General features: G+C 40.3%; 1 protein-coding gene across 3 annotated transcripts in view; it reads right to left on the bottom strand.

Annotated features, from left to right (window-relative positions):
• LOC122807296 (collagen alpha-1(VII) chain-like) overlaps window positions 1-26,757 on the bottom strand; it is a gene marked incomplete at its 5' end in the record, with an annotated part of 1,562,855 nt that overhangs the window by 855,370 nt on the left and 680,728 nt on the right. For all 3 annotated transcript variants that reach the window (XM_044078425.1, XM_044078422.1, XM_044078423.1), the window contains 1 exon segment: window positions 26,334-26,369. In XM_044078425.1, coding sequence (XP_043934360.1) covers window positions 26,334-26,369 — 36 coding nt within the window.

Below are 26,757 nucleotides of genomic sequence, written 5' to 3' on the forward strand. Positions count from 1 at the left end.
AATCTGTGGTACAGCTGCATCAGATGCCAGATGTGGGAATCATGACAGCTTTCAGGGCAGCCAGCACACACATTCATTATTATGCCCTGGGCATCACACACGACCTGGCAGTTGATGGAGGAGAAGCTCTTGCGGTTGATGTAGACCCTACCCTGCTCACTGGGTGGTGCTTTGATGCATATGTGCGTGCAGTCTATAGCACCTGCTACCTCAGGGTATTCTGCTCTTTGGTGGAACAGTTGCTTATTGCTGGCCAATGCCACATGGGTGTTGGGGAAATATACATGCTCACCGACATGTGCTGACATGGCATTCAGGAACTGGTGGAGTACCTTGGATGCTGATGCCTGTGAGATTCCCATCATATCCCCAGTTGGCCTTTGGAAGGTACATGTAGCTAGTATTCTTAGGCCTACACATACGTTGGTATCCACTGGGATGGGTTCCCCTCTGTTAGTTCTGTGTGGTCACCACAGCTCAACAACTTGCTGTAGGAGGTCCTTGTCCACCCTATAGCACTCCACTATCTCCAGCTCATGTAGCCCCTGGTAGGTTACCCTGGGTCGGTACACTCTTCTCTGTCTCCTCACTGTGGGTTGGTCGACAGCATTCATATCCTCACCACCCTCAGCCCGTTCCACAAGTTGTTGTATGATAGCTATTGCAGCCCTATGATTTTGCTGTTGTGAGTGTTAAAAGTTCCCCGCTTGTTTACAACGGTGGTGTAGAGTGTGGGAAAACCAGAGGGGAAGGTGTTTGCATAGTTTATAGTAGTGTTCTGGGCTGGGCTGGTCTGCTGCCTGTGTAATTGGCTGATTCTGATACATTTCACATGCCAGCTATGCTAGTTCTCCTTGATTACCTTTCTACTGCTGTGTTACTTTCCCATTGCCTTCCTGTTTAAGCCTGGGGCGCGCCGCATAAACAGAGTGCTCAAATGTGCACAGTGCTGCTATTTCCTGGTTTAACTTTTTTTTTCTTCCTTTAAAACCTGGTGCGCAGTGCTCATACTGCTGTGCTAAGCTAGGAGCAAACCCGAGCCATAAGGTACCAGTCCAAATGTCAGCTAACTCCTAGGCTTGCACCAAGCTATTCCTACTCTTACACTGTTGGGACCTGACTAGCATGCTGGGGAAAACTGGGATTCACTATCATTCCCCTCATTTGCACAGGATTGCCTGCTAATGCATAGTTATATGTCTCATACTGAGCCTCCTCCCTTAGCAACCACTACTCATTGGCCATGTTGTCTTCTTCCTGCCATTGACTTGCATGGCAGAATAGTGATTTTAGTTAGAATGCTTAATTTAGGTTTACTTTTTTATTTTCCCCTGATCCCATTTGCGCGCCGCTGCCCTACGCTTAAATAGCCGAGATCGGCTAAAAAAAATAAATAAAAGTTGATTTTTTAATTTTTTTTGGGTGGTTTGCAATGCCAATGGCCTTATATTAGGCATGCTTCCAAACTGATATGCAGCCTTTATTTGGAGCTGTCACAGCTCTGTTTTGGATTTTGCAGAAATGTACTCGGTTACTAACAGAGTACATTTCTGCAGATTGCACTAGTCCTGCATGGCTGGTTACAATGGTATCTAAAAGGCCTATGGTGTCAACATTCTCAGGACTTGGAATTAATGATTCCTATCATTCCTTGTATAAAGACAGAGTTCCTTTGGTGGGCAGAGGCCTGCTACCACAAAGTACAGTTGTGTACACTTACCATAAATGTAGATGTTCGAGTGCATTCACTGTTGCAGTCATTACATTTGGGTACTCTGCTAGCAGGTTGCCCTCAGTCGGCCTGATTAGCAAAGTCTTGGGTCCTGCATTAGTTGCTGTCCCTTCTTCCATGACGTCAGGTTGTCAGGGGTATAAAACATGCAGCTGACACCATTACATCAGTTTTTCTTGCCCCAGATGTCAGGTGCCCCCCAAATGGGGAGCAAAAAAAAAAACAGGACTGCAACAGTGAATACACTTGAACATCTACATTTATGGTAAGTGTACACAACTGTACTATGTTCATCATGTTTCACTGTTGCAGTCATTACATTTGGGTAGATTCCCAAAGCTAAGGTTCGGAGGATGGATTTATACAGCATTAGGACCAGCTATAAGACCCTGTAAAATAGCAGTGGCAAAGCCAGCTCTGGATTTAGAGAAAATTGGTAAGTGATAATGCTTGGTGAAAGTATGAACTCAGCTCCAGGTAGCAGCTTCTGGAATATCCCTGGTAGGAACACCTCTGAGAAAGGCTGCTGAAGTAGATGCAGCCCTGGTGGAATGAGATCTGATCCTCTGCGGGATAGGTTTTCCATGGTGCTTATAACAGAAATTAATACAATGGATTATCCATTTAGAAATGTCCTGCTTTGAAATAGCCTTCCCTTCTGCCCCTGCAGCAAATGCTACCAACAGTTCAGATTTTCTTCGAGATTTAGTCCTGTCCAAGTAGAATCTATATTGTCTATGTACATCCAATGAATGCAGAATACGCTCTCCCTTGTTCTGTGGCTTGGGAAAGAAAGTTGGCAAATGAATGGACTGATTAAGAGCCACACTGGATACAACCTTGGGCATGAATGATGGATTGGTCTCGAGTGACACCCTGTCCGCATGAAAGACGATGAAAGGTTCCACTGCCATAAGGGCCTGTTGCTAAAAGGAAGGCTGTTTTCCAGGAAAAAAATTTAAGTCTGCAGTAGCAGCTGGCTTGAAAGGAGGTACAGTGAGTTTCTTCAATACAAAGTTAAGGTCGCAGGCAGGGATTGGAGCTCTCCTGGGTGGTCTCAAGTTTTTGGCCCCTCTGAGATACTGCTTTAGAAGAGGATGAGAGAAGAGAGGGGGGATCTGTGTTGTAATGAGCTGAAATGGCTGAGGCATGGATTTTTATGGAAGAAAAAGACAGGCCCTTATGAAGCATCTCAGTTAAGTATTGCAAAATCTGAGGTAAATTGGGTACTGATGTGCTCATCCCTTGAGATTGATTCCAGGCACAGAATATTTTCCATTTGTCAGCATAGGATTTTCTAGTACTAGGTCTTCTCACCTCTAAAATGACATCCATCACAGGTTTGCTAAGGGTGAATTTAAGTGATTAGCCAAGCTGCAAGATTCAATGTTTGGAGGTGAGGGTGCAGAATTTGGTTCTCCTGCTGAGACAGTAAGGAAGGTGTCTGAGGCAGGTGCCACAGAGAAATGTTTGACACACTGTGCAGGAGTGGGTACCAGTGTTGGCAAGGCCAGTCTGGAGCAATCAAAATGATTTTTGGTTTGTCCTGATTGACTTTTAGTAGAACTTTGGAGAGCAAAGGCAGAGGGGGAAAGGCATAGACTGATAGGTTTTTCCAGCTGATGGACAGAGCATCCACTTTCCAGGCTTTTTATGATGAGTTCTTGTGCAAAATTTGTCCAACTGGTAGTTCTGGGGTGAGGCAAAAAGATCTATGTCCGTGCTCCACCATTTGCATGTCAACATGTTGAAAATCCGTGGTTCCAGTTTCCATTCGTGAGGGTCCATGAGATTTCTGCTTAGTTCGTCTGCCAGAACATTCTGCTTTCCTGGCAGGTATTGAGCTTGTAGTTGTACTTGGTAGCTCAAGGCCGTGTTCCACAAAGCATGGCTAGTCTGCAGAGGGGGTAGGAAAGTGTACCTCCCTGCTTGTTTATGTACCACATAACCGTGGTGTTGTCTGTCTATCAGTAATTGTCCTGGATGAAGGTAGTTCTTGAAGGCTGTCAGTGCATACTGTACAGCTAGCATTTCTTTTTGATTTATATGAAGCTGTATTTGATTTGGGCTCCATTTGCCCTGAATGCACCTCCCTGCCAGATGAGCCCCCCCCATGTATAGTCTGATGCATCTGTAGTTAGGGTTTGGGTGGCAGAGGGTGGTATGAATGGCAGTCCCTTGTTTTGGTGGCAGGCCTCTGCCCACCATAGGAACTCCAGGCACAGGCAAGGTATGATAGGAATCATTGTTTCGAGACTGTGACAATGCTGACTCCAGAAACTTTTTAAGGACCACTGAAGTTTCCTCATATGCAGTCTTGCATATAGAATTAGAAGACTGCACAAGGCCATGAACCCCAAGGCTTGCAGTATTTGCCTTGCAGACAGCAGGGTTTTTGTGGCCACCTGTTTGAAGTAAGTCACCAAATGAATTTGCTTTTCTGGCATAAGGAAAGCCATCTGGGTAGTTGTATTCAAGCTTGCAACCAGGAATGTAATTTTTTGAGAGGGTACCAGTTGAGATTTCTTTTCGTTATGGTGTACCCTAGACAGATTAGCAGTCTTTTTACAAATGCCAGATGTTGTAGAAGAAGGGCATGGTTTTCTGCCTGAATTAGACAATCGTCCAGGTATGGATATATTTGAATATTTCTTTGCCTGCAAAAAGCAATTACTGGAGCCATGCACTTTGTGAATACCCTGGGCGCAGTAGACAAGCCAAAGGGCAGTGCAAAGAACTGATAATGCATGCAGCCTGCTTTGAAGCGTGGGAATCTTCTGCAAGATTCCCTGATTGGGATATGCAGGTAAGCCTCTTTTAAGTCGAGAGTTGCCAACTAGGCATCCTTGCCTAGCATAGGAAGTAATTGGTGAAGAGTCAGCATCTTGAATTTTGGAATGTCCAGAAAGTTTAGTGTAGACAGGTCCAGAATTGTATGCCATGATTTGTCTTTTTTGGGTACCAGGAAAAGTCTGGAATAGAAACCTTGTCCCTTTTCCTCTTCTAATACTAGTGGAATAGCCCCCATATTTAGGAGGGAAAGTACTTGTTTCTGAGCCTCTGCCCATTGATTTGGGGGCAGGTCTAGCCATCCGCTTGGAGTTGGCAGTGTGTGGAAATGAAATCTGTATCCCTGGGACATTATATTTAAAACCCATTTGTCCTGGGTTATAAGTTGCTAGTTTCTTGAGTGAAGAGCCAGTTTTCCCCCCAAAGGGGCGGCTAAGAGGTAAGTGCTTGGTAATTTCAAAGGGAAGTCATTGAGACTATTTACCATAGGGTGGTGCCTTGTTGTTTCCAGATTTGAAAGTGGAAGCACCCCATTGCTTAGTTCTGAAAGTCCCTTGGGACTGAAACCTGGTGGTTTTGGAATGTTTGGGTTTGGCCGTAGTGGCTCTGGAAGGAGCAGAAAAGGACCAGTTCTTAGTTGGCCAATGTCTGCTAAATCTAGGAGGTTGCACTTGTAAGAAATCTTTCACAGTTTGCATAGATTTAGCTTTATCTTCCATCTTTTTTTAAAACGTTTTCAGCCTTATTGCCAAATAAGCGGTCCTGCTGTAAAAGAGCATCCAAAAGTTTTGCTTTAACATGATCAGGCAGAGATTGCTCCTTAAGCCAAGCATACCTTCTAAGCACAGACTTAGGAATAGCAGCCCTACGAGAGGCCTCTAAGGAATCAAAACCACATTGCAAAGTATGTTTGTCAACTTGTTCAGCTGAATGCAATAAATCCTGCAAATCTTTATTCTCCACACAGTCTGAAATCAACATAATTTTCTGTTTAAATAGTCCATGATATGCTGTTGATATTTTAACATATGGAATTGACAGTTTAAAGCCCTGATTGTTAAGGTTGTAGAAGTATAAACCTTTTTACCCCATCTATCCAGCGCCCTGGAGTCTCTATCAGAAGGGGTAGGATTTTTAGCAGTAGAAGCCTTAATGCCCTTGGGCCCCTGAGAAATGGTTTCAGGGTCCACAACAGGATTTTTGAAAAGGAATTTGTGGAACTCAGGAACCCTGTAGTACCTGTCTGGTTTGCTAGGGGCTGGAGGCAAGGAATCAGGGGCCATACTGTATTCCGAAAACACATCAACAATATCTAGAACAGGGGGCATACACAAAGGCCTATGCTGAGGAAGAAGAAGGAAACCCCTAAGCCTCTTTTTGGATTCAGAGAAATCCTGACTTTCCCAGTGGAAATGCTCCCTTAAGGTATGTAAAGTTTCCCCAAAAGAGAAATCCTCAGGCGGAGAAGCAGAGGGAATAGATTCTTCTGCATCAGAGTCCTCATAAGTAGGTATGGACAAATCCAGATCATTAGAAGAGTCAGAAGAAACAGAGTCCTGTTCAGAAGATTCATAGTCAAATTCAATCCTAGGCCTCTTGGAAGGGGGGGGGGTTGACTACCCCTGATTAGAGTAATTAAATCTTCAGCCATTTTGATCACTTGTTTTTTAGGCATAGGGGCCTGAACATGTGACCTGGGCATCAGTTTTTTTAGACATAGATCGAGATTTAGGCCTTAGCACTGAAGTTGGAGTCAGTTTAATATGCAAGTCTGTAGGCCTGAATACACCCTCAGAAGCCAGTGTCTGCTCAGCGGCTCTGGACCCATCCAAGGTAGAGACATCCGCGGATTCCATATGTGAAGCATCTCGCGGCATACCGGACTCCAAATGGGTCTCAGTAGAGGCCTGCGAATCAGAAGTAGCAGGTATCAGGGGCTGCGAAAGCACCTCACTGAGTACCGAACTGGCGACTGGCTTAGGAGAAATGTCGTCGGCAGTTTTGGACCTCAATGGCCTGTCTCTGTCTTTTTCTTTGCATTTTTTCAGTATTCCGATAGTCGGATGGCTAACCGATGACATTTCTGGATAATTAAACTGAGAACCGAAATGTTTTGAAGCAAAAATGTACAGATGACGGATAGTGCACTAATTAAATAAAGCACAAAACCGACAGCAAGGTACATCGTGGTCAGGGCCTAGGCAAGGAATACAGTACAAATGAAAATCCTTATGAGGTATTTGCTTCCCACAAGTAATGCAATTATTAACTTTTACTGACATCGGTAAGGAGCAAGAAAAAGTTTCTCCAACGGGGTACTTAGCTTTAAGTTGAAGACTTTGGTTCTGAAACTCAAAAATGAAAATTTCAGGAGTCGGCCGACCGGCACTTGTGAACTGCTTCTGCTTCAGGCACCGCGCAGCAAGAAAGATTGATGTAATGGTGTCGGCTGCATGTTTTATACCCCTGACGACCTGACTTCATGGAAGGAAGGACAGCAACCAACGCAGGACCCAAGACTTTGTTAATCAGGTCGACTGAGGGCAACCTGCCAGCAGATTACCCAAATGTAACGACTGCAACAGTGAAACACAATGAACATCAGGGAGCTCCCTTTCACTCTACCCCCTACCACCCAAACCCTAACAACAGATGCATCAGACTATGCATGGGGGGCTCATTTGGCAGGGCAGTGCATTCATGGCAACTGGAACCTGAGTCAGACGCACCTGCACCTGGATCGCAAATTCACCTCATTTGCATGGATTTCTCCTGAAAATGGGGTGATTTGCATACAGAGGCTTTGTCTGTGCAGGACTGGTGCAGGTGTGCCTGTGCACGCCCCTGCAGGCTGTTCCTGGATTGGATGGTAGACATATTGCCTGGTAGAGCTCCTGCACTGATCCTGCATGCTGTGCAAGGCATAGAGAATCCAGGGGTTGATCTTAGACAAAAGGTTGATGATATCTGATAATAATATTATTGAATAATAATATAGAAATGTATGATTTCAGTTACCAGTGATTAGATTTTTTTTCCTCAGCATTTTGACAATCAGTACATCTGCTACCACTTTCTCTTCTGTTTAGTATTACATACCTCATTTGTAGCTATACCTTAGACAAAGAGTATTAACCTGACTCATTCAGTCTAGGCCTAATTTCTGTTGTCAGTTTCTGATTACACATTTTAATTATTCTTAATTTTCATTGTTCATTGTTCTATTTTATTAAAAAATTAATAACATTGCTTGATGTACATTGAATTTATGGTTGCATAACAGCTGTTCCAGAAGCTTTTCTAACTAGGACTGACAAAAATGGATACCATCCTGCTAGATATTCCAAGTCATAAAAAGGAAAATAAATAAATGTAAGTGAACAAAATGGATCAATATTAAAATGGACTAAATACTTCCAAGATGGTGCACACTGAGTAACAGCTTAATTTCAGCTCTCCTAGTGTGAAAACAGAAGCTCAGAAAAGAGAGACAGGGAATTTGTCTTTTGGGTAAATTTCAGTTACTGGCTAGTAACTGCACTGCCTGGATGCTAGCAAAAAAGAAATTTAGATAACCAGAAATAAAACAGTGGCTGGGAAGAATCCTGCATCTGTTCAGCAAAAAGCAGATCAAGCACCAGCTCTGGTGCAAGATATGACTTCAGTAATCTAAAGGAAAAATAAGTCAAATATGTTCAGAACTGATTAAAATAAATGAAACACTGAAGGAGTACATCAACCCAATTAACAAAAGGCTGGAAACATGGATGAAGCTTTAAACAGATATTCAGATGAGCTGATAAGATTGCAAAAATCAGAGGTCAAAATGAAGAAAAGTCTGTCTGATTATTAGGTTTTTCAAAGAAGAGATGTTTCAAAAAATGGTAGAATCCAAGGACAGAGCATGTAGGGAAAACTTGAGATTTTCTGCTTGTACCAGAGAAACTGGAATGGGCGTAATGTATTAATTTTATGAAAGCACAAATAAGCATGGTATTCCACAGCAGGAGTTGTTAATTGAAAGGGCACCTATATGTGCATGCTCCAAACCTGGCCATAAGAAAGCAGCCAATACCTCTAATAGTAAAGTTGCAATCTTATCAGTAGAAAGAGTTGATTCTGACAAATCTGTGGCAGACAAAGTACTAAAGTTGGAGACAGTAGAGTGTAGGAGGTTATTACTCACTGTACATCATATAGAAGAAGAGTAAATGCATTCCAGCAATCAGGGAATGTAAACAATCAGGTGTGAGATTCAAGCTGATGTATTCATCTGTCTTTGGAATATTTTTTCCTGGAGGGTCAAAGTCATTTTTGATGCAGAACTTAAGGAGGAAGTACAAAAGTTTGTCCAAAAAAAGTGAGCTATCAAGTAGAAAGGAACCCTGCTTATTATTATTCTGTTAATAAAGCTCATAGAGAGACTATGCCAGTGAAACCTTTTCCAATGTTCCAAAGGAAAATGCTTGAGAGACAGAAAAAAGCACAGGAATTGACCAGAAGAACCAGGAGCTGGCAATGAAGCAAAGACTGGAGTTGGGAGATGGAGATCAACAGGAAGAAAACCGGCAACTCTGAAATCTCAGAAATCAATAAATAAATGCAGGATTACAAGGCATCAATCCCATTTGTGAAATATGGTGGAAAAATAAACCTGTAAATATAGAACTTTTTTGACTTTGTTAAACTTGTAGGGGGCTCTAAAGCATATACCCTACTTCATGTCATTTATGTTTGGAAGAACGTTAAGGCAAGGAGAACAGGAGGGAAAGATCTAACTGTAACAATTTTTGTTCTTAATGGTATTTTTTATAAAACAAAAATGCATATACTGCATATTATATAGTAAAGCATTTTCAGTTATTTTTGTGTGTAATAGTTATACTAAAGTAAATAAGATCCCTTTTTTCTTTCTTGGATACCTCTCAATGGTCCAGATTTTTGCAAAATGTCCAGAGTTTTGCTTCATATTTTTGGTCTGTACCTCAAGAAATTTGTGGTTTTCTGGATTGTTGTGGCAAATCAGTAAGAAGTGAATTCACTAAATAATGACAGGCATTTGAGTTTCAGACTTTATATCCCTCAAAATGCATGGTGACTTGAGACCTTTTTTTATTCTAGCAACTTTCTAAATTTATAAGAGCAATATTTTTTGGGGATTTGTCCCCTCCTCCCATTATTTTTGACTTTGTCCAGATTTTTTGTGCTAAGCGGTTGAGAGCTTTCCTGTTTAGTTTTAAGAAATGTATGCAATGCAGTGCAAAAGGAGAAGAAAGCCTGGATAAAATCATGTTTAAAATAATAGGCTGTAATCTTAAGCTGTTGAGGTGAAGAACAAGTTGTAAAAGTATGCAGAAAGTACAGTTGTGTACACTTACCATAAATGTAGATGTTCGAGTGTATTCACTGTTGAAGTCATTACATTTGGGTTATCTGCCTGCAGGTCACCCTTAGCCAGCCTGAATACCAGAGATTTGGATTCCTGCATCGGATGCTGTCTCTTCTTCCATGACGTCAGGTCGTCAGGGGTATAAAACATGCAGCTGATGCCATTACATCAGTTTTTCTTGCCCCAGATGTCAGATGCCCCCACAATGGGAAGCAATTATATGTTATGTGACACCTCCATCAAAAAGCAAATACACCAGAAAGCTTAAAAAAAGAAGGAAAGGTAGAGCCAAGAGTAGTCAGGGGGCTGGAGGGAAGGTAACTAGGACTGCAACAGTGAATACACTCGAACATCTACATTTATGGTAAGTGTATACAACTGTACTCTGTTCTTCATGTTTCACTGTTGCAGTCATTACATTTGTGTTGATTCCCAAAGCTAAGGAAGGGAGGAGGAAGATAGAGAGCATTAAGGCCAGTTATTAAGCCCTGCAAGACTGCAGTGGCAAAACCAACTCTGAATTTAGAAAAAATAGGCATGTGGTAATGCTTGGTGAAGGTATGTACAGAGCTCCAGGTAGCAGTTTCTAGGATGTCCATGGTAGGGACTCCTCTGAGAAAGGCTGTAGAGATAAATGCAGCCCTGGTGGAATGTGATCTTATCCCCTGTGGGGTAGGTTTTCCATGGTGCTTATAGGAGAAATTAATGCAATGGGCTATCCATTTAGAAATGGTTTGCTTTGGAATGGCCTTCACCTCTGCCCCAGCAGCAAAGCCATCTAGCAGCTGTTCAGATTTTCTGAGTGGCTTAGTCCTGTCCAAATAAAATCTAAGTTGTATGTGCATGTCCAAAGAGTGCAGTATTCATTCTCCTTTGTTTTGTGGATTCAGGAAAAAGGTAGGCAAATGAATGGACTGATTTAGGGCCACACTAGACACCACCTTGAGCATAAAGGAAGGATTGGCCCTGAGGAAAACCTTGTCTGCATGGAAGATAATGAACAGCTCTGCTACCATGAGGGCCTGTAATTCAGACACTCTTTTTGCTGAAGTGATGGCTAGAAGGAAGGCTGTTTTCCAATAAAGGAATTTCAACTCTGCTGTTGCAGCTGGTTGAAATGGAGGGAGAGTGAGCTTTTCCAATACAAAGTTAAGGTCCCAGGCTGGAGTAGGGGCTTGCCTGGGGTGGTCTTAAAATTTTAGCCCCTTTGAGGAATTGCTTTAGCAGGGGGTGAAAGAAGAGGGGTGGTTCAGTATTATAATGTGCTGAAATGGCAGAGGCATGGATTTCAATTGACAAGAAGGATAGGCCCTTGTGGAGCATTTCTGTTAAGTACTGAAGAATATGAGGTAAGCTGGGCACCGTTGTGGCCAACCTGAGTCTGGTTCCAGAAACAGTATCTTTTCCACTTTTCAGCATAGGATTTTCTAGTACTAGGCCTCCTTGCTTCCAGAATGACATCTAGCACCTGCTTACTGAGGGATGCTATTGGAGAGCTCAAGGAATTAGCCAGGCTGCAAGGTTCAGGGTTTGAAGCTGAGGGTGCAGAATCTGGCCTGCCTGCTGGGACAGCAGGGAAGGTGTCTGAGGTAGGTGCCATGGCTCCAGCAGTACGATACTGCGCAAGAGGGGGTACCAGTGCTGGTGAGGCCAGTCTGGTGCAGTCAGTATTGTCCTTGGCTTGTCCTGTTTGATCTTTAGCAGTACCTTCAAGAGGAGAGGCAGAGGGGGAAAGGCATAAACCGAGAGGCTTTCCCAGCTAAAGGACAGGGCATCCACTTTCCAAGCTTGACTGTGGGAAGTCCTTGTGCAGAATTTGTCCAATTGGTAGTTCTGAGGGGAGGCAAACAGGTCTACCTCTGGAGTTCCCCATTTGTTCCTCAAAAGGTTGAATATTTTTGGTTCCAGTTTCCATTCATGTGGGTCCATGAGATTTCTGCTTAGTTTGTCTGCCAGTGAATTTAGCTTGCCTGGCAGGAAGTGAGCTTGTAGGTGCACTTGGTAGCTCAAGGCTGTGTTCCACAGAGCCATGGCTAGTCTGCAGAGAGGGCACAAGTGGGTTCCTCCCTGCTTGTTTATGTACCACATAACTATGGTGTTTGTCTGTCTTTACTAATAACTGTCCTGGAAGGATGTGGTCTTTGAAGGCTGTCAGGGAATTCTGTACAGCTAACATTTCTTTTTGGTTGATATGCAGGTGCATCTGACTTGGGTTCCATTTGCCCTGAATGCACTGCCCTGCCAAGTGAGCCCCCCATGCATAGCCTGATGCGTCTGTTGTTAGGGTTTGGGCGGCAGGGGGTAGAGTGAAAGGGAGCCCCTTGTCATGGTAGCAGGCCTCTGCCCACCAAAGGAATTCTGTCTTCATACAAGGAATGATAGGAATCATTAATTCCGGGTCCTGAAAATGTTGACACCATAGGCTTTTTAGATACCATTTAGTTTCCTCATATGCAGTTGTGCATATGGAATTAGTGGAATGCAAGAGGCCATGAACCCCCAGAGCTTGCAAAATTTTCCTTGCAGATAGCTGGGTCTTTGTGGCCAGTAGTTTGAAGTAGGTTGTCAAATACACTTGTTTCTCTGGAGTGAGGTAAGCCATCTGGGAAGTTGTGTTCAAGCTTGCTCCCAGGAATACAGCCTGTTGGCAGGGTACTAGGTGAGATTTAATTTCATTTATGGTGTACCCCAGTGAGGTTAGAAGTTTCTTTACGAATGCCAGATGTTTTAATAGCAAGTCCTGTTTTTCTGCCTGAATCAGACAATCATCCAGGCATGGATATATTTGAATATTTCTCTGCCTGCAAAATGCAATGGCTGGAGCTAGACATGCTGTGAATACCCTGAGCGCAGTAGATAAGCCAAAGGGAAGTGCAGAGAACTGATAGTGCATGGAGCCTGCCCTGAAGTGTAGGTATTTCCTGCAAGATTCCTTTATTGGAATGTGTAGGTCAGCTTCCTTTAAGTCTAAGGTTGCCAAACATGCATCTTTGCCTAGCATAGGAGGCAGCTGTTGAAGTGTTAACATTCTGAATTTTGGGATTACCAAAAAGGTGTTTAAGATAGAGAGGTCCAGGATAGGACTCCAGGAGCAGTCTTTTCTGGGTACCAGGAAAAGTCTTGAATAAAAACCTTGTCCCTTTCTTCTGCTGAGACAGGTTGAATAGCCCTGATACTTAGAAGAGAGAGAACCTGCTGTTGAGCCTCTGCCCACTTATTTGGGTCAAGGCCTGGCCGACTGTTTGGGATTGGTAGGGTGTGGAAGTGGAATCTGTATCCTTGGCAAACTATATTTAAAACCAATTTGTCCTGGGTAATGAGTTCCCAGTTTTTTGCATGCAGGGCTTGTTAAGTCATTGTGACATTTTTCCGTAGGGGGGTGTCTTACTACTTCCTGCTTTGGAAGTGGAAGCCCCCCACTGCATAGGCCTGTGCTTAGCCTGAGACTGTAACCTAGGTGGTCTGCTGTTCCTGGGTTTGGACTGAGAATGCCTGGAAGAGACTGTAAAGGACCAATTCTTTGAAAGCCAATGCCTACTAAATCAGGGAGGCTGTACTTGCAGGAAATATTTAACAGTTTGCATAGATTTAGCTTTTTCCTCCATCTTTTTGAGGACTTCTTCTGCTTTTTTGCCAAACAGGCGGTCTTGGTTTAAGGAAGCATCCAGTAATTTAGCTTTGACGTGATCTGGAAAGTTTTGCTCCTTAAGCCAAGCATGCCTTCTAAGTACAGACCCAGTGACAGAAGCCTTGCAAGATGCTTCTAAAGAGTCAAAACCACATTGCAAAGTATGTTTAACAACTTGTTCAGCAAAATGCATTAAATCCCGTAATTCTTTGTGTTCAGCAGAGTCAGGAATCAATACCATTTTCTGTTTAAGTAGTCGCATAATATGCTGCAGGTACTTTAACATAAATTGGCAATTTAAAGCCCTGATGGACAAAGTAGCAGAAGTGTATACCTTCTTGCCCCATCGGTCCAAGGCTCTAGAATCTCTATCAGAAGGGGTAGGATTTTTGGCAGCAGTAGCCTTAATGCCCTTTCGTCCTTGGGAAATGGTCTCTGGATTTGCAGTAGGATTCTTGAAGAGGAACTTGTGAGAGTCAGGTACTCTGTAATATCTGTCAGGTTTTCTGGGAGCTGGAGGTAAAGTGTCTGGGGACAGGCTAGATTCCAAGAAGGCATCATCTACAATGTCCAGAACAGGAGGGATAGCTAAAGGCCTGTGTTGAGGAAGGAGTAAGAATTCCCTAAGCCACTTTTTGGAGTCAGAGTAATCCTTGGTTTCCCAGTGGAAATGCTCCCTAAGAGTGTGCAAGGTTTCACCAAAAGAAAAATCTTCTGGAGGAGAAGCAGAGGGAATGGAATCCTCTGCATCAGAATCCTCATATGTAGATAAGGGCAAATCCTGGTAATCAGAAAAAAACAGAAATATCAGAATCCTGATCAGAAGAATCAGAAGGAAAATCAGTTCTAGGTCTCTTAGAGGAGAAAGGCTGGCTTCCCCTAATTAAAGTAATAAGGTCTTCAGCCATTCTAAGCATTTGATTTTTAGGCGTATGGACCTGTCCATGTGGTTTGGACATTGGTTTTCTAAGCATGGGTCGAGTTTTAGGCCTGGATGAAGAAGATGGCGTCTGTTTAAAATGCAAATTTGTAGGCCTGAATACACCTTCCGAAGCAGGTGCCTGCACAGTGGCTCCAGACCCATCCAAGGTAGAGACATCCGCAGGTTCCATAGTCAAAGAAGCATCTCATGGCATACCGGACTCCGAATGGGTCTCAGTAGAGGCCTGTGAATCTGAAGTAGCAGGTATCAGGGGCTGCGAAAGCGCTTCACTGAGTACCGGCAAACTGGCGACTAGCTTAAAGGAAACATCGTCGGCAGTTTTGGACCTATGCGGTCTGTCTCTGTCTTTATCCTTACATTTTTTCAGAATATCGGTAGTCGGATGGCTTACCAAAGCCATTTCTGAATAGTTATAATGATTACCAAAATAATTTGCTGCAAAAACAGACTGACGACAAATAGTTCGGGGGTTGAATGAGGCACAAAACCAACAGCCAGGGACGTCATGGTCTGGGCCTAAGCAAGGAATGCAGTACACATAGAAATCTTTATGAGGTATTTGCTTTCCACAGGTAAGACAATTGTTAACTTTTACTGACATCAGTTAAGAGCAAGAAAAAGGATCCCCAACGGGGTACTTAACTTTTTTGAAGACTTCGGTTATGAAACTAGAAAACAAAAATTTCAGGAGTCGGCCAACCGGCACTTGCAAACTGCTTCTGCTTCGGCACCGCGTGGCAAGAAAGACTGCTGTAATCGAGTTGGCTGCATGTTTTATATCCCTGATGACCTGACGTCATGGAAGTAGAGACAACATCCGATGCAGGAATCCAAGACTTTGGTATTCAGGCCGGCTGAGGGGTACCTGCAGGCAGATAACCCAAATGTAATGACTGCAACAGTGAAACATGAAGAACATCATAATATAAATAAAACTGATAAGCTTTTTCTTACTTTTGGATAGAGGAATGACTGAAGTAAGGACCTTGGCTTGATCTAACAAGTTTTAAGTGGAAGCAAATAAATAAAAAAACACTGAATGAAATGAAGTGTTTTCCTTTAGGAAATAAATGTTCTCAGTGCAACATGAGAAGCTTGTAGCTGAAGGCACCAGTGTATCTGGTTCTTATGTTTCTATGGAGACATGCTGATAAGGACAATAAAACAGAATATATATTTTTTTCTTTTAATGATTTTCTGAAAGCATTCAAGTTGTTTTCTACATCTGTGAGAAAAATAAAGAATAGACAAAAACAGACAGCATTTAGTGGAGGTAGAAACACAGGCCATACCATGTGTCTTAGCATGGATGACTTTCATTACATGTCAATTAACGCCTGTGTATGCAGCTATCAGTCTGGGACAATTGTTCCTATTAGGAGGGTTGAACTTCATTACTTGAAGATATACATAGTTTTGTCTGTTTGCATTAAGTTAATAGGGTGTGTTTTGAGGGTGTGTGTGTGTTTGTGTGTGTGTGTTTGTTTTTGTTTGAGGATTTTCATTGAAACAAAACACTGTAAGATGTGGCATTGGTTCAAATGGATTTGGCAAGAAACAACTGTATAAAAGATCAACTTGCCAAATATTAGTGTATGCATGCAACACAAATGCTGAAATGAGATTTTAAAAAAGTGTTATACATAACAGATGTGAATAATAAATTCCTATCATAATGGCAACAATTGCTTATTATCTTTGAATGTGAATGGTCTCACAGGTATACAAAAAAAAAGAAAGACTAATGAACTATATTAAGAAATGCAGAGTGCAAACAGATATGCTATAGGATACACATTTGGAAAGAAATGAGCATGTAAATTTGATAAAGAAAAAATTTCAGTTTGGTTATCAGCAGATATCTGGGACAAAGCAAAAGGGGAGTACTTATATTACTTGAAAGAGGAGTTCCAATAGTGATAGAATAGGAAAAAAATATAATGGTAGATTTGTAGCAGTAAGGGGCTACTGGCAAAGGAGGAGGATTATGCTGGCATGTATTTATATTCTACCTAATGGAGCATAAGAAAAATTCTGGGAGAAATAATCAGCTTTTAGAAGGGAATACTACTTATTGGTGGAGACTGGAATTTGATTTGCAACACTGAAGATGTGTCTGTGGGCCCAGAAAATATAACAAAAGAGGGTAGATTTTTTTTAAGAACTGTATGAAAACATTTGTAATGGAAGCTGTGAATTCAGTGATAGGAGCTCAAGGAAAATGGACATTTTTTGCCCCAAGGTACAAAAACTGGGCTAGGCTAGATAGAAATTATATTTCACGGGAACGTGCATTTAAATGAAAGCTTTGATATGTATCTAGTAACTATAACAGATCATGAGCCAATGATGACTAAAATAAAAATGCAGGGCAATGAAAAGAAAGAGACATTGGCACTTCCCTATCTGTCTGTTAAACAGAGAGGAATTGAAAGAGCGAGTAGTGGAAATTAGTCAGGAGTTATTAGGAAAGATAGAAATTTCTTCAGAAAATATAGCTCGGGAGTGGGTTAAAATGAAACACAAGTTTAAATAAAAATAAGGTAGAAATAAAAGAAAAAGAGATGGGGTTAAGATGTAACACAAATTACTTAGATGGACTAACAAAGGTTAAAGTATTGCAGAATAAGGGGAATCTCCTAGATCAAGAACAGATGCAATTGCAGAGTGTTAAACAGAAAACAGGGGAGTACCTGGGTAACATGCTTGAATTAAGAAATGACTGCTGTTAAGCAAGTGTTTCAGATAATAACTCCAGAGCATAAAAGCTTTTAGAACAAGACTCAAGCAATGGAAAGTAGAAAAGTTTGTTGTCAAGCTTAGGGAGACTATAACAAGGAAAATAATCAGAGATCCTGTAGAGGTATTAGAAATATTTTGGACATTTTATGAAAATCTGTACAAAGCAGAGAAATGTAGAAATCAAGAAAAAGTATAAATTGAAATGTTAATTGAAGAACTGAATCTGTAATACCTAAAAACCCATTAGATCCAGCTTCATATAGGCCCATTTCAATTTTAAATCATGATTATAAATTATTTATGTCTATAATGGCTAAAAGAATGGAAAGTTGATGCCAAAATTGATAGATATGGATCAATGTGATTTTGTGTAGGGATGCAAACATTTGACAATATTAATAGAATAATGATAATCCAGAGGGAAGCAGAATGTAAGAAAACACCACTGTTGTGGATGGGTCTTGATGATGCAGAGAAAGTATTCGATACAGTAAGCTGGGATTTTATGATTAGGGCAATGGAAGCATTTGCATTCCCTCATATATTAATAAGGTTATTCAGGAGAATATATAAGAAATCAGAGGTGAAAGTTAAAAGTGGCAGGTTCCTCTCTGACAAGTTCTGTTTGAACAAGGTAACCAGACAGGGGTGTCCTCTTTCCCCTTTGTTATTTCCATTATATTTAGAACCATTGGCAAAGAAAATAAGGGACTCAGAAATTCAAGGGTATAATTGGTATTGCAACAAAGAAAAGTTGGCTTTATTTGCATGTGATATTATTTTGTACCTGATAAAACCAGAAAAGGACATTTCAGTGTTGTGGAACATTCTGAATCAGTTTCAAGCCTTTTTAGGATGCAAAATTAATGAAGATAAAACAAAGGCTATACCTGTAAACTATGTATCCATACACAAATTGGTTCAGCAATACCAACATTTATGAGAACATGATAAAATGAAGTCAAGAATAAGGGTTAAAAAGAATTCAGTTATGAAACTGTTAAGAATCCATGAGAAGTTATTAAACAAAACATAATACAAAAACTGAGAAACTAGAAGCTCTGTTTTATGGATATGGATAGCAAGATACAAGCAACAGGGAAAATGTTTTTAGTACCTCTAGTTTTATAAATAGGCAAAGCATAGTTTTATATGCCACAAGAGATGTTGCAGATAGCAATTAATAAAGAGTTGAATAATTTTATCTGGGAGGGGAAGAGGGCAAGAATCAAATGAGATAAGATGATGCTTCCAACAGAACAAGGTGGTTTCAGATTACCTGATTTAAATGGGTATTTCAGAGCTACACAGTTAAGGCTCATACATAGCACAAGCAGAAAGATATCATTCAAAGTGGAAAGAGATGATGATGAAACAGGTGGGAAGCTCAAGATATAAGGAGACAATGTGATTTTGGATGCAGATCTTTAAGAAGAATAACAATAACTATACAGAATATTACATCCATAAAGTAGCAGAAAGTATTCTAAGGACTAAGTCTACACTGAAATGGAGAAAGGAGATTCTACCGATAGGGATGACTGCAATTAGGGGTACACAGAATAGGCAAAAGAGGGCTGGAAATTACTGGAGAAAACTGGTAAAGGAATCAAGGTACTGGGAGCAAATAGAGATGGAAAGGTAATAGAATGGGAAGAGGCCAAGAATATATTCAGACTACAGACTGGAGACTGCCTTCCCTTACCAAGAATTGATATAACAGTACAGGCAAAGAGAAGCATGGGGATCCTCAGTGAAAGATCAGCACTAGTAAAGTTTTAGTAGAATCTAAAACAGAATCTGCTTTTTAACAGCATCTTCTAGAACAGAAACTGATGTTAAAAAGGGATAATTAGTAGGGCATATAAAATATTGCATGTTAACTATAGGAATCAATCAGATGAGTTTAGAAGGAATTGGGAAGAGACAGTTCACAAATAAACAATGGAAGGATATATGTATGGCTCCCAATTTTGCAACAAAGTCTAGAAGATTTAGAATTTTTGCTTGGAAGTGTTTGCAGAGGTATTTTTATATCCCAAACAGACTCCAAAGAATTTTTTCATCAGGTAGATTGCAAATGTTGGAGATGTGATGGGGAAGAAAGAGGTAACTGGGAACATATTTTTTGAAGTGTAATGAGCTGGAAGACTTTAAAAATTCCCTGCAGACTACTCTGTCATAAATACTGGGTGAGCACATTGGTGTAACTAAGGAAATTACTTTTTGAGCTGTGATACAGAGTTGGAATGGCAAAGACTTACTAAAGCCTTGCAGAGTTTAATTCTTGTGCTCGTCAAAAACTTTACTAGAAAATGCAAATCAAAGTCCCTACTAAAAGCAGTGATTATAGGAACAGAGACTGGAAGTGGGATCTTAAAAAAGGGTAGGGGCAAATTACATACATAAAATGGGAATTGTGGGAAAAATACATGCAGAATAATGTTTTGGAGGAAGAATGAGGTTTAAGGGAAGGCAGAAATTGAATGAGCTATGCAATGTTCAATTGAGAATGACCGTATAGAAGATTATATGTGATGTATAATGTTTGCAACTGAAAATATGTCAGTATGGTTTGTCTGCATTTATATAATTCAATAAAGATATTTCTTGTTAAAATGGAGTAATACTAACTATATTAAATTTCTGAAACTTTCATGCCTAGATAATTAATTTATAAAAAAAACATAGTGTTGAAATATTACAAATTATAATAAGTGAATAAAGCAGTGTTTTTAACGTATCCAAACTGAAGACAGTAGCAGCAGCTGATATAATACTGCAAACCCATATACAGAATGGGAAATGGAGGATAGTGATGATGATGGTGGTGGTTAATAAGGCAGCTATTTTAAATGTGATGGGGCTTGCAGTATTTACCTGTGAAATGTTTGCTACCTTTCCTCAAACCTTGAATGAATGCATAAACAAACAAACTAGGGTGGTTTTGTGGTATCTTTCATCTAAGACTAAAACATACAAGATTATGAGTCGGTCTTGGATAGTAACTGCTTATGTGTTCGAGACATGGATGCCAAACAATTCTCGAGGTGAATCTTGGCATCCATGTCTAGAACACATAATACAGGGTCACAATCAGAGGCCCACTCATAATTCTTTTTACTACATGGTGGTTTTATCTGCTCAATGTGCTACTTGTTAGAGTTAAAAAGAAAACAAAAGTGGAAAACGTTTTTCTGATTGCCAAAGCCAGTAAAGCACTTAGTGGGCACTGTTAAAAGGACAGCAACACACGTCAGGGGCATGGCAATATTTTGTCAGAAAGTCAGACAGATTGCATGAACAGCATGCAGAAACAAAGCTGTTATTTTGAGTTCTGCCACTGTGGTTTGCATTCTGACATCGTCATTTGTTAGTGGGTAGTGTGAGATCCGATCTTAACAATGCCTAGAAGGGCAGTGTTTTACAGTTAAAATTGGGTCTCTTGCTACTGAATTGCTTAACTAATTTGCTTTTTTTGTCAATATTGGAGTGCAATCATAGCGCTCCATATACTATATATGGATTACGTTCTCACAAATTACATCAATGACATAATTCTGGATTTTCTGACTGTAGCACAATTTCAAGTGAACCAAATGGTTTCAAGATAGGTTTAAATGCTGTGATGGATTCTTAATAGTTTGCAAAATCTGTCTGTTGTGTTTTTAATTTCTAATTCTAAAGAAATTAACTATTTTTACTTTTTGGGGTGAGGGTGATTCATTACAAACAATATACCAGGAATAATACGTTTGCTAGCTATGAAGCTTGACAACTGCTAATAAACAGTCGGACAAGTACTAAACAAATATCACAAATGCCTTTTATCCCAAGGCCGCTATGTGTCTACTAACAAAACATATACACAAGCAGCAGCAAACACATATGCATACACACACACACACACACACACACACACACACACACACACACACACACACACACACACACACACACAGACACACACACATACATTTACTCAGTCACTCTCTCACATTCAGACTTACAAAATAATCTTACAGTTTATTGAAACAAACTACTTTTTAATGTCTCTGAGTCTGCAAACACATCATATTTGACTGCTTGTTGAAGCATGGTTTGTTGAAGTGTAGGCAATAAACGCTACAGATGAATTTCCCTCTCCAATGAATTAAAAAAAGAATATTTAAAGTTTAGTTCTTCTATCCTACTAGTCCCAAATAATCAGAGCCTGCCAGTTCATTGTTTTCATGGAATGGTTGTGAACCGAAGGATCCCTGACTATCCTCATTGTAGAGTTGTTGTGAGCTTTTGGTATATGTCCTAAATCATTAATCCCAGCCCTTGCAGCAGTGATGCAGTATAATTCCTTATATGTGAGAAGAGGACTAAATCAGTTTACTACCTAAAGGATAGTTTGACCCAAGACTAGGTAGTAGGTTAAAGCACACTTTAGAAAAAGTACAGTTTTGTACCTACCATAAATGTAGATGTCCGATAGACATGCAACTGCAGTCATAACATGTGGGTTGTCCTGCCTCAGGCAGCCTTCCAAAGTCTGGGTCCGACGTCAGCTGATGTCGCATTTCTGGAGTATATAAGCATCAGCCGACGCCATTTTCTTCGGTGTTTCTTGCCCCAGATGCCAGGTGCCCTCCAAGGAAGGCTGTAATCAAATTGGAAGACAAAACAGGATTCCAAACAAATAAATGAACAATAAAACAAATACACCATAACAGATATCCCCAGCTAAGAGTAACAGGGATAGGAGTGGACCCTAGGCATAGAGGGGTATGGAGGGAGGAAAATCCGACTGCAGTTGCATGTCTATCGGACATCTACATTTATGGTAGGTACAAAACTGTACTGTGTCCTTCAAGAATGCAACTGCGGTCATAACATGTGGGTAGAATACCATAGCTTAGCTGGGGAGGAGGTATGCTCTAGGAAAGAGATGGTATGGCAATCAAACCCTGCAGGACTGCAAGCAAAGCCTGCTCTGGATCTGGAATATAGAGGGAGATTGTAGTGTTTGGAGAATGTGCACGGAGCTCCATGTAGCAGCTTCTAGAATGTCCTTGGTAGGCACCCTCTTAAAAATGCTGTAGAGGTGGCTGTAGCTCTGGTGGAATGTGGTCTGACATTGGCTGGAACAGTCTTTCCATGAAAGGAATAACAGAATCTGATGCAATGTCCAATCCATTTAGAAATAGTCTGTTTTGAAATTGCTTTTCCTTGACTGCAGGTAAGCTACAAAAGTTGTTCAGACTTCCTACTGGCCTTGGTTCTGTCCAGGGTTGTCTGTGAATGTCCAAGGTATGCAAAGTCTTTCCCTCTTATTCTCAGGATTGGGAAGAAAGCAGGCAGATGAATGGCTTGATTTAGAGAAACCCTAGATACCACCTTTGGCATAAAAGTAGGGTTGGTCATGAAACCCTGTCTCTGTGGAAAATAATAAAGGGTGGTATTGCCATTAGGCTGAATTGTTAAAACCCACAGAGCAGGATAAATTAGAGGTGAAATGTGAATTCCAGGAATGAATCCCCCCACTGTCTCTACTTCACCTTCCACTAGACTTATTTCATTTATTCTTCCTCAGTGGATGATACTACAATAGAAAGGGACGCTGCCTGTTTGGTCAGGGCCTACTTATCTATTAAATCATCTGTAGGGGTTTAAGGCAATCTAGAAATAGAAAACGAGAGTGCTCTGACCTTACTAGAAACAGGGCTCATCATCTTGGAACTACAGAAGAATCAGACTCTAAAGACAAACCTCTCACCAGTGAAAAAGTCAGGAGCAAAAACCAGAGATTATAATAACCTTTTCAAGCATCATGAACAGCAAGCCACCAGTGGAATGCTGAAAGAACTTTGACAAATCATCTCCTACAAGCATAATGGAGGCAGGAGAGCTGAAAAACATCTCCTCATTCAAGGAGGTAACAATCCTGGGGCCTAGCTGGCCTTAAAGAAACAAGAACAGCACGTAGGTAAACCAGGCATGATACAAACTGTAAAACAGTAGCAAAAAAATCCACAACCTGGAAATGTTAAGGTAAAATGCAGTGTTTATTCCAAACAGGAAAAGAATCATAAAGCTTTCAGGATCAACCATTCATCAGTGTGTAAAAAAGGGATCAAACGCCTTCTTTTAAATAATAAATTCAAACCATAAGACTAATCACATGACACAGTTGTAATAAGCACTTCAGTTTAAAGACATATATACAGGTAAAATGTTACTAAATGTCAGTATAGCCATAAAATGGATGTAACTAAGATCCGTCCACACAATATGTTATTTCAAAGTTAACTGTCTTCTTTTTAAAATAGGTTTAATGCTTACTGTTGTATTTAAACCTGGAAAACAATCAGCTTCTAAAAGTGTGATCCATGAGTATTCACATACTTCTAACTCATTGTTAAGACCCCCCCCTTTTTCTTCTGTCTGATTCAATCACTCTAATATTAAATGTATGTGTACTTCCTTTCTCCCTCATATGCTTACCCAAAGCATTAGTTGCTACCGCTCTACGTATTTCAGATTTGTGTTCAATAATTCTGTCCTTCAACCTTCTTGTGCATTTTCCTATGTAGAATGCTTGACACACGCTACAGCATGCCATATACACAATGGTAGTGGTATTACAAGTTGCAAAACACCTGAAAGTATACTTCTTCTTAGTGTTAGGATGTATAAATTCACAACTTGTATTTATATCATCCCAGCATATGCAAGTATAACAAGGAAATGTACCCTGTTCCTACTTATATTCAACTTTGTATTTAATATTATTTTTGAAGTTCTTATAGCATAATCTTTGCTTCAAATTTGGACAGGTACAATATGAGAACATGGGGGCCTCTCCAACTATTCTGATTATCTCAGGCATATTTTTAATAATACTGCAATTGTTTTTAATAATGTTCTTAACACTCTCTGATCTACGATTATATGTCATGACATAGCATATATTATTATTTTTAATGGAATTATGACCAGAATTATCATAGCTAGTATTACTAGAAAAGTGGGATCTCGCGTTACCTGTTCTTTCCATAATAACTTCATCTGCTGTACATCTTAACAATGAGTTATTATAACCACAGCGTTTAAAGTCTGTGGTCATTCTGTCCAGTTCCAATTTAAAGCTGGCCTCATCCATGTTCTGGTCATAATTCCATTAAAAATAATGATATATGCTATGTCACGACATATAATCATAGATCAGAGGGTTAAGAACATTATTAGAAACATTTGGGGTATTCTTAAAAATATGCCTGAGATAATCAGAATATTTGGAGAGGCCCCCATGTTCTCATATCTTACCTGTCCGAATTTCAAACAAAGATTATGCTACAAGGACTCTAAAAATAATAAAAAACTTGAATATAAGTAGAAAACAGGGTACATTTCCTTGTTATAGTTGCGTATACTGTGGTGATATAAATACAAGTTGTGAATTTATACATCCTAACACTAAGAAGAAATATACTTTCAGGTATTCTGCAACTTGCAATACCGCTGCCATTGTGTATATGGCATGCTGTAAGGTGTGTCACTCATTCTACACAGACAAATGCACAAGAAGATTGAAGGACAGAATTATTGAACACAAATCTGAAATACGTAGAGAGGTTGCAACTAATGCGTTGGGTAAGCATATGAGGCAGAAAGGAAGAACACATACATTTAACTTAGTAATTGACATCAGACAGAAGAAAAAAGGGGGGCATCTTAACAATGAGTTAGAAGTATGTGAATACTCATGGATCACACTTTTAATAGCTAATTGTTTTTCAGGTTTAAATACAGCAGTAAGCATTAAATCTATTTTAAAAAGAAGACAGTTTAACTTTGAAATAACATCTTGTGTGGATGGGTCTTAGTTAAGTGTTTTATGTATTTTATGGCTATACTGACTTTTAGTAACATTTCACCTATATATATGTCTTTAAACTGAAGTGCTTAATACAACTGTGTCATGTGATTAGTCTTATGGTTTGAATTTATTATTTAAATGAAGGCATTTGATCTCTTTTTTTTTTTTTACAAACTGATCAAAGGTGGATCCCGAAAGCTTTGTAATTCTTTTTCTGTTTGGAATAAACGCTGCATTTTACCTCAACCTTTCCAGGTTTTGGATTTTTTTACTACTGCCTAGCTGGCCCTGCCATGAACAAAGAGACATATGATTGCCAAGAATCTGAAGAAGAAGCGAAGTAAGTCCTTTACCTAAGAGAGATAAGCCTACCATTTTATTTCTTTGATGCACTTTCTCTAGTAGAAGGAGATCTCCACTGATATTTGTTTTTCCTTTCAGAAAAAAAGAATGAAGGGAGTGACACCTCTATGTTTTCTGTGTCTTTTCAAGGGAATCCCTTATAGCCTAGTAAAGAATGTGAACATGAATTCACATTTATGGTGGTGGTGGTGCTGCGGTAGCGTTGTCGCCTCACAGTTAGACGTTGCCCGTTCGATTCTCAGTTAGAGTGTCTTCTGTGTAGCAACATGCGTGAATGGGCGTTCCTTCGTTGAAGGTTGTGCGTTAGGCCCGGCAAGCCAGTACGTAAAAATCTACTGCCAATCATTAGCGGACCGGAGTTCCGATGTGGCGACCCCTAACCGGGAAAAGCCGAAAGACACAAACAAATAACAACATTCCCACCAAAGGCAGCAAAGGCAAACTGAGTGCTTGTCTGTTCTGATAGCAAAGTCAAACTGCATACTTTTCTGTTCTGCAATCTTCTGGCCACTTATATATGGTTTAATGAATGGGACAGACAATTTTTTTCTGCAGTGCGGGTAATGAAATGAAGCAATCAATTGGAAAATATTATAAAAAGCAAGAAATGTGCCAGATGATTAAATAACTGGTTCTGTTCTTGGTTCCATGAGACAGAATTACAAAAATGGTACCATGCCTTGTCATTTGAGAGCCTTGAGACCATCTGGTATAAGAAAGTGCTAAAGGAGTAAGGATCCCTTAACTGAGAGTACCACAAAGAAGATCCCTTTTTTCTGATGTATTTTCACAAAACAATAACTGCTACCATCAGGAAACCCACATGTACAATGATCAAGCGTGTGCTGAATTTTCACTGGGTAGAAACAGAAGACTTACCTTTTCTCCTCTAGATCCAGTTTCTCCTTTTTCACCCTGGAAGATAACAAAAAATCATGTGAGGAATAATATTAAATCTGATTATACGTCAATGCAGGTATAAGTTCCACCTTAACATACAGCAAGGAATCCTGTATCAATGTATAAAAAACAACTGAGCACCTTTTACAGAAGTAGCTGATAAAAGCATGCTACTGGTATTTGTTACACCAACCACACAGCATTGCAAAATTATTCCCATTATTACAAAGAAGAGCATGCACACTTAGCCTGCCTATAAAAAGGATATGGCACAGCTGCAGTAAAATATATGGCGTGGCCAGATGGTCTGAAAATGACATACCTGACCCACTGGTGCATGGTCAGTAAACAAAGCTGTCACAGGGAATGAACTTCTAGCAGTTTTTAGTCAGCATGACACCAC

This window comes from Protopterus annectens, chromosome 7.part0 (genome assembly GCF_019279795.1).
Source record: "Protopterus annectens isolate FY-2018-M chromosome 7.part0, PAN1.0, whole genome shotgun sequence".
In the NCBI taxonomy this organism is placed as follows: Eukaryota; Metazoa; Chordata; order Ceratodontiformes; family Protopteridae; genus Protopterus; species Protopterus annectens.